Raw genomic sequence first — 9,275 nt, 5'->3', positions numbered from 1 at the left:
GATAAGTATCATTTCTAGATTTGTAATAGCGAAACTGGGCAGCTTACGAATCAAGAAGTAATACTTACCAATATCTATTGGAGCTGATTTTTTACAGGACTCCATAAAACAATATTTTAAAGTAGAATCTATGGATATTTTTTGGATTTTTGTGGGACATGAAATGGGCCCCACATAAAATGTAGTGTATGTAGCATCTCTCTAACACAAATATTAATAAAATATTAAACTATTTAAATTAAATACAGGTCCCTACAGAAATTGTAGCTTTCATAAAGCCGACGGAAGGAAATAGTGATTGTGAGAAAAATAATTACAGACAGAATACTTATACTAATCTACATCTTGGCACTATTGGATCCCAATTAAATCGCATTAAGGATCAGTTAACTCAAACTGGAGATAATCAAGTCTCCAAAGTATTTAGGAGGTATCTTCATATATATAACTTCATTCAAGTTGTATAAAAGGTTACCACAAAATAGCATGAAAAGCACGCTCCAATCATTTTAATGAGGACAACACATATCGGGCCCCATTTGTTAGGGGTATAGTCAGCGAGACATGGTAGGGATATAGGAGAGGGAGATAAGGAGGAGGGATGACAATTTTATCCAACCCATTGGTTAATTGAACCATACCAAACTAATTGGTGCGGTTTTTAACTGGATTTTTTTATTATGGTTTTAATTTTGGTTATTAATTTTTTAAAATTTCCCGGTTCGATTTTGGTTTTATATAATCACCGCACCGAAAATCAAACCGAACCGTTACTGAACCGGAATATAATTACATAAATACCTTTATATACCCTTCTATACTAAAATACACCCATATATACGCTTATTTTGTTGTTTTGACAATAAATATTTATTGACTTTGAACATATGGTGTATTAGGTGTTTGTGTTTTTCGATATTTTGCTGTTGGACAAAAGTTTTTGGTGTCTTTGAACCTATGGTATAATATTGTATAATTTTGTTGCCTTTTTTTTTTTTTTTTTTTAGGGTTGCTCATGGTCTGGATCGAATCGGATTTTTATGAATCCAATCCTAATCCTTGAGTCATGTTTTTAGACAATGAAATCAGTATCCGAATCAAAAGTCTCACGGTTCAGTCCCGGTTTTATTCACAAATTACATCAACCAAATTCTTCATTACATGTAAATACTTGATTCTGTATTCTAAAAATGTAAAAACTTGATTACAATAAACACTTAGACATAGATTCCACAAGTTTGAAAAGAGGTTGCAACACTAACATTACATTAACTATCCAAGCAAAGTATTATAGGTTCCAAAACTAAGCCAATAGTTGTAACAATTGTTCAAATAAATAAGTCCTCTCTTGAATCAACAACGAAGATCCCTATTTTTTATTATATCAAAATTAGAAATTATTAACAAATAAAAGAAAAAGTAAGTGGAACTGGCCCATTGGATCATCACAATTGCTGAATTTAGATAAAATTTGATTGGGCACCTAAAACATAAATTCCTTGAGAAACTTACATTTTTTCCTTTCTTTGTCCCTCATTTTTCGCTCCATTTATGAACAAGATCATTGATACAACTGAATAATTATTTCATCCAGGAGGGACGGACAAACATAGTGAGTTCTTAATTTTTGATCTTTTTACTCACATGTCTACGTACTAGTATTTGTAACAAATTTTTAAAAATAAAAAACCCATCTAGCCCCTCCATCCCAAAATATTTGTCCAGTCTGCAAAATGAGAATTAAAAAATAATGTATTTCTTTCAAGAAAAATTCAAACTTTTTTTATAAATTAAAAGAACTCATCGATGTCTAGTGAATTGTTGAATTTTTTTTTTAATTTTTCTTGTAAAAATTGTATTATTTTTATGTTCTTGTTTTGCGAACCAGACGAACATTATGGGACAGATGGAGTAATTGTTGTACTCAATTAGCTCTTCAAATAACGAGAGCCTTGATAGGCAATACCTTGGGGCGCTCTCTCTCAAAATCTCCAAACCTTAGCCGCCAACACCTCTTCCCCTCCGATCTCTCTCCTTCTATTCTCTTCCCCTACCCTCGAACCGTCTTTTCTCTCAATCTCACAATTGAAGTTCAGGCATCCATTGGGAACTTTTAGCCAAATCATTTTTCGGCGATGTTCCAAGGCTTCGGTTTTAATGGTTGCAGATAAGATGTTGTCCACCATCGTTCTCAGCCTCCATATTCTCAGATCTGTGACCTGATGCCGTTTACTGCATTTGCTGGCCGACCACCTCCCAACGATGTGATCGTATTTTGTGAAGCAGAGATGGTGGTTACGAGTTTATTAAGGTGGTTACGAAAGAGTGACGACGGATGTCTCGGTGGTGTTTTTTTTTTTATGTTGTTATTTGTTTTAATAATGTCATCCTTCTGGGGGTTTTGTCCTCCTTATGGGGGTTTCTTTTCATTCTGTAAGGCGGCACATCTATACGCTCATACACTCTTTATGTTGGAGTGCCCAATATGTGAACTCTCAACCTTCCCACGTAAGGATATTTTTATGAGGGAAAATCCAGACAACTTTATCCTTTTCTCAAGAAAATGTAAAACAATGTTCTCATAATTCATTAATTTTTTAATTCATTGGACCGTCACAGTCACGGTGTCAATATCAATGTCAGGCATTGAAATGATTAGCGCACTTTCTTCAAAAGTAAAAAAAACAAAAAACAAAAAAGAAGAAGAGGAAAATACTATGCACTAAAACATTCCCACGACAGAATTAAGGCTCCAATGTCATTCATGTTTACTTGTTACTTGTTTAGTAGAGTAGTTGTTTGATTCTACCTTAAAAATCATCCAAATTAATTATTCCCATCATTTTATTCTCCACCTTCGCATTAACCTAGAACACAGAGGAGCAGTCCGGTTCCTATTCACATTCTTTACGGTCAGCACCTCTCATTTTTCGATCAAATTTTAATAATCCGAACTGTTCAATATTTTAAAACGTGATTTTAAGAATACTCGCAAAATAAGCTCAAAAAAATATTGAGAAGGGCTTGATCTGTACAGTTTTTCATAAAATAATTTTGTTAACATTTATGAAAAACTGCTCAGATCAAGCTCTCTCCGGTCATTAATTTTACTGATTTCTCTCTTGTAATCTTAAAATTATGTTTTAAACATATTGAATAGTTTGGATCATCAAAATTTAATCAGAAAATAAAAGATGCGAACGGTGCAGACTATAAGATGATGTGGACTTGAACCGGACTGCACAAAGGAGTAGTAACGCTATCGTGCACAGGTGGGGACCGTTAACACACCTATCTACAACTAGCGCCAAATATTCGTCCTCCTTCTATACCCTCCCTTAAAACCGGGCTCACTCCTTTTTGAACTCTCTCTCTCTCTCTCTCTCTCACTTTAAACTCGTTCATAATATAACTGATCTCCGTTATTCTCTCTCTATACATATATATGTATAGACAAGTTCTGTATATGTACTAGGTGGGTTGTTGTCTCTTTTTGCAGCTGAGTGCCATGGAAGGCAGTTTTTCTTCCCCTCGAGCGGATTCCTTCCCCGCCGGACTACGCGTTCTCGTCGTCGACGACGACTTAGCGTGGCTTAGAATCCTTGAAAAAATGCTCAAGAAGTGTTCTTATGAAGGTCGATTATTTATCTTTTGTCGAAAACAATTACTACTTGTGTTTCGGCTACTTCGTTAGCTATGGTTTTGGTTTGTTAGATTTCATGTGCTCGTAATGATTGTATGTGTTTCGTGGTATATGCGTTGATTCCTTGTGTTTTGAAGTACTGGGATTCATGAGTTTCCCTTCTCTACTCTTAGGGTCTGTTTGGTTTGATTTAATTGAAGAGATTTTTACATTATTATTAGGGCCAACTCAAATTTTGGTTTGATAGGTTGGTTACATGTTGTGTCTGATTTTTTGGGTTTTGGAGCTTTGTGACGATAGTGGTGAAATTTCTACTTAATGGGAGTGATTTGGACATTATGTCCGTTCCTTTGAAACCCTCGGCCATCCAAACAGAGCCTTAAGTTGTTTTGATTAGATTTCTGGGTTGTTTCCCTCATTGCGATGAACAGATAGGCCGCTGTATTTTTGCATTTCGTGTTTGTTTTGGTGAAGTTAGGGATAATTCATCTCAAAGCCCGTGTATTATCGTCAAGGTTATAAGATCAGCAGTTGCAAGTGATTGATTCATTTTGTTGATCCTGCACCCTCCCCACAACTCTACCGCTTAGCTGCCTACGAATTCTGCTTTGGAATCGCTATCTGCAATTGTTTTTTTACGAAAATCTCGACTTATGGTTGTGCACATGTTTACCATCAACGAAGGTTGTTAGTTATGGCGAAACGGTGGATATTACAGTGCCTCTCCCTGACAACTTGCAAACAAAGCGATATGAAGTAGGAGACATAAAGAAAGAATAGTCTTTTATTCGCCTATTATTATCTGTACCGCTTGGAACTATTAGTAACTTTTATCTTACCACTTTGTGGTACAGTTGATTTGATTCCAAAGTGGTAGTGATTAAGCAACACGAGTGATTCCTTCACTTTAACATTAAGTTGTCAAGTGACAGAATTCTCAAACAGGATCATTGCATCCAGTTTCCAGTGCACAGAAATTTTGTCGGCAGTGAACATCTTGCTTTTGGTTACGTCAAGGTTCCCCTGACCATCTCCAGCTGATTTTAATCCTTGTCGATGCACGCAATCACCAAAAGTGTGCATTGGGTAAATGCAGGAGCGTTTAACCTGGGACCTCTAGTACTTGGGCATTTATTCCATGTCATCTAGTGTCAAGGTTGCCAATGAGTAACGGGCTAACGATCTTCCTTAACTTTATGAAGTTGTTTGATTGTAGCTGAGAAGTACAAGAAGTTAGTTGAAAAATACACCTGCATTGTTTTTAGAACCACAAGTCTTCAAAATCATCAGGTTTCTATCATTTTGCTTGTCAACATGGTGAAAAGTGAATATATCTGAACCCTTGATTCAATTCTTGGCAACACATTTAATTTTGTGCACATTTTTGAATGGCCTGGCATAGTCACTTTTATAAAAGATAGGGAAGAAACTGTTCAGCAAGGGATCTGTCTGGTGATTGGTGCAGCTTTTTCGGTGCCGTGGGTGCTTAGTTGTTTAAGAAGTAGTCTTGCCGATTGCTTTCCAAGTCGAAACTTTTCCAATTCAGTGAAGTATTCTTCTGTGCTGTTTCTATATGTTCATTAGTTCCTAAATGTCCCAGAAACCACCATTCTAGTCGCCTATAAAAAAAAAACCGTCCATTCTAGTCGGCAAAGTATAACTTCTTTTACTAACACTTGCCTGTGCCCACCATTTCTTCCTGACACATCAAGGAAAGAGTGTACCTTGTGGGGGCGAGTCACAAGAAGGAAAGAGTGGGCCTTCTACCCGACTTATAACTCTGCGTCCTTATGGACAAGTCTCAAGATATCTCAGCCGTTTTTGTTTTTAGAAAAGCTTGATCCTGTATAATCAAGACACTATTACATTCTTTTTCTCAAAAAAGATAAATATTTTATTGCCATGTCCTCCAAATATCTTAGTTTTGTTCAGTAAATGATCTTTGTGATCCGGATATCTTTAGTTAGTTCAACTTGGTTTTATTTTGTTTCCCGATGAAACTGCAGAATCTGTATCTGTTTAAGGTTTTTATACGTTTTACCTGCTGCTTTTGTGTTGTTTCAGTGACAACATGTTGTCTGGCAAGAGAGGCTCTGGACTTGCTTCGTGAAAGAAAAGACGGATTTGACATTGTAATCAGTGATGTTAACATGCCTGACATGGATGGGTTTAAGCTTCTTGAGCATGTTGGACTTGAGATGGATCTTCCTGTCATTAGTCAGTGAAATGTGACTTCCATTCATGTCCACTGAGTTCAATTTAGTTTTTCTTGTTTGTCTAATGGTTTGACCTTCATAATCTTTGCAGTGATGTCCGTTGATGGGGAGACAAGCAGGGTAATGAGAGGCGTGCAACATGGGGCCTGTGATTATCTTCTCAAGCCTATAAGAATGAAAGAACTTCGCAACATATGGCAACATGTCTTTAGAAAGAGGATACATGAAGTGAGAGATATTGAAGGCCAAGAGTGCATGGAGGAAATCCAGATGATGAGACATGGATCTGAACTATTGGATGAATGGCACTCGTTCAGTGGAGGCGAGCTTAATTCAGGAAAGAAAAGAAAAGATGTTGAAAGCAAGCATGATGACAAAGACTTCGGTGATCCTTCTTCAGCGAAAAAAGCTAGAGTGGTTTGGACAGTAGATCTGCATCAGAAATTTGTCAGAGCCGTAAATCAGATTGGGTTCGATAGTGAGTTTATTAAAACCTGTTTATTTGAAGTAGTTTGTTCTTATCATGAAACAGAATTCAGTATGTTTTCGGCGCCTTTTTTTTTTTGTTTGGTTGTGGTAATAGTTTGTTGTAATCTAAGTGGTTTTCAGTTATTCAGCTATCATCTTCTAGAAGGTGATGATTTTCATCTCTGCTTGGCAGAAGTCGGTCCTAAGAAAATTCTTGACTTGATGAACGTACCATGGCTGACGAGAGAAAATGTAGCCAGCCACTTGCAGGTAGATTCTTATCTTGTGCTCTATTCCATAGGCGCCAATGTATACATACCACCAAGTTGTAGAGAATTATCACCAAAATACGGCACAAGGGACACGACCTTGTACACAGAGAATACAAACACAAAATTACCACATCAAAACTACACCCAAAGACCTCAACTATCCATAGAGACATTGAACTCTCCCAAAAACTCTACATATTTGGTCAGCTAAAGGGAAGAGCCTCTCTGAATATTTTGTTCTGAGAGGACCATCCCTTTTTCTACAGAATGAGTAAGCATTATTCATTCTCGACAGTAATTTATGTTGGCATGAAGAGGAACTTTCAGTCATTCTATCATGTGGAACTGCCTGAATTTCGATAGAGCACTCTTTCTCTTCAAACGACCTAGAAGTTCTTTCCCTCCAAGTACACCACATGAAACTGAAAATTGTTAAGCAATCATTCCATCCACCCAGCTGAATTAAATTTTGTGTAAGCGGAGATACATCTGGAGGCACAAATCCGACTATGAGATAGGCTTGAAGACAGGAGGGCAATATGTTTGTGAGATGTATGCTGTATAGTAAATGGGAATTTGACTGTCATTTCTTTACATTGTGTAGAAGTACCGCCTCTACTTGAGCAGGTTGCCAAAGGACAACGACCTAAAAGCTGCTTTTGGTGTGGTAAAGCAATCGGATTTATCTTCACAAGACTCACAAGGAAGCCTTGGCCTTCAGAATTCACTCAATACCCAACAAACTGATGCTGCTAGTGGAATTTATGGAATATCTGGCAATAAGCCTACTACGCAGAATGCCAATCCAAAATTCTGTGAAGGTGATCTAAAGGGTATTGTTTCGGTGCCACTGATAGAATCCAAGAAAGCTACGATTCATGATATTCCTGATCCTCTAAAGGCCAGCAGTTCAAGGACGGGCCCCAATCATACTTTTGGACCACTGGAACCAGATGTGAAGTATGGAAGATTTGATTCTCCCATACGGAAACAGTACTCTTGGTGTGATGTTCCACAAATTCAGTTTAAACAAGAACACAAAGTGAATCTTCAGATGGATAATGGCTTCAACCATCTCCCATCTGTTAGTTCCAGACCTTTTACCAGAGAAAGAGAGAAACCGGGATATATGGACGTCAAGCCTCCTTATACCAAGTGCAGCAACCAACAAATAAGACAAGCCATCCCAATTGGAAGTGGAGCCAACTCGTTTCATGTTCAATCTGAAAACCACGTAACGAGTTTTCAAGCTGCTGAGCCAACTCTCAGTACTACTACATGGAGCATGAAGAATCACGGGTTAAGTCAGATTTTCATAAACAATATGGAAGCTGCCCAACGAAACCTAATTTTGGGAAGTAATTCAGGTTTTGCTGCTATGGATGGGGATTTACTCGCTTGTCTACTTCAGGGTGACCGTTGTACAACAAATGTTGAACTCCTGAACAAAGAATCTCTTAACCACAACAGTCAAGATCTCTTTGCGGAAACTCCAGCGTTCGTGTATGACGCGCAGAGGTTTGACTACGAGTATCCTTTGGAAACGATGGAGTATCCTGTGATAGATCAAGGCCTATTCATTGTCTGATTGATCTATGGGAGCTATTCCTTGTTAGATAACTTCAACCTACGAAAGGGAACCCAATATTTTCTTCCCTTGAGAATCAGTATGTATGTATTTCCCAATGACTTTGGACATTAACATTGGAAAACGTAGAATTGGAGTGACGGTAATAACTAATAAGCAAGCTTCATGGGAGTGCTTAGAACGTATGACTTATGAGATGTTTTCGTCTGATGTGTTGCATTTCTGTATGTATTTGTATCGCGCATGTTTGCACATAATGACCGTTGAAAGTTTTGTAAAAAGAAGTTTGTAGTAGCAGAGCATTTGAGTTCTAAAGCTACGTATCCACTTGTTTTGTGTAACTTAAGCACTAGTGCCTGCTAATTTCACTTGATAACATTTGGCTTTTGAAAATAAGTAGAAAGATCTCATCCTCTCCGGTTGCCTTACAAAAATATTTCAAAAATCTCAGAATTTTCATTTTCGGAGAATTTTGCAGGACATATTCCTGGAATCATACCAACTATGAAAAGTTATATTTCTATTCTCTAATTGTTGGACTATACAGGTATACAAATGAATATACTTCGAAAAGCTGGCCTCAGTATTCCAACTTGAATGTGCAAAGTAAACCACTTAGCATCACCACACCCCTCCAAATTCCACTCCCCCACCCACATCATACAACTCAAAAACAAGAAGAAAGCCATTTACGTGTAGGTATAGAAAATTCAAAGTAATTTCCACCGGGTCAGGCCCAAACCCTTAAATATCAGTCTCGACTGCTGACCACTGATATTGACTGTTGAGAACGTTCTCAGACGTTCTAGAACATTCTCAGCACACGCCTCTAGACTTAGAGGTAATTCATTCTCAGACACTCTAATTCTAAGAACAGCACCGAAAACATTCTCAGCACCGAAAACATTCTCAGCACACGCCTAGACTTAGTGGTAATTTGTTCTCTAACGTTCTCAGCTCTTAGAACGTTCTCAACACATGCCTAGACATAGTGGTAATTAAAAAGAGTGTTATACCTTAATGGAAAGTTAGGTGCAATTTTCTATACCTAGTGGTAAAAAGCTCTTTAAGACTTCAATTCAGAAATA

The 9,275-nt window shown here is 37.5% G+C and overlaps 1 protein-coding gene across 3 annotated transcripts; it reads left to right on the top strand.

Moving 5' to 3' along the window:
• Nucleotides 1–3,299: 3,299 nt before the first annotated feature.
• LOC131309988 (two-component response regulator ARR11) lies at nt 3,300–8,372 on the top strand. Of its 3 annotated transcripts, XM_058336747.1 has the most exons (6): nt 3,300–3,411; nt 3,447–3,635; nt 5,708–5,860; nt 5,951–6,337; nt 6,521–6,597; nt 7,204–8,372. In XM_058336747.1, the coding sequence occupies exons 2-6, from the start codon at nt 3,509–3,511 to the stop codon at nt 8,185–8,187; spliced, it is 1,728 nt and encodes a 575-aa protein (XP_058192730.1). In that variant the 5' UTR covers nt 3,300–3,411; nt 3,447–3,508; the 3' UTR covers nt 8,188–8,372. The 3 variants fall into 3 exon arrangements, with proteins under 3 accessions (XP_058192730.1, XP_058192729.1, XP_058192731.1); XM_058336746.1 differs by having other exon boundaries at nt 3,333–3,635; XM_058336748.1 differs by lacking the exons at nt 3,300–3,411; nt 3,447–3,635 and having other exon boundaries at nt 5,730–5,871.
• Nucleotides 8,373–9,275: the final 903 nt, after the last annotated feature.

This window comes from Rhododendron vialii, chromosome 12a (assembly GCF_030253575.1).
Source record: "Rhododendron vialii isolate Sample 1 chromosome 12a, ASM3025357v1".
NCBI classification, from domain to species: Eukaryota; Viridiplantae; Streptophyta; class Magnoliopsida; order Ericales; family Ericaceae; genus Rhododendron; species Rhododendron vialii.
Note: the sequence above shows the minus strand (reverse complement) of the source record. Positions and strands in the feature narration are given on the sequence as shown.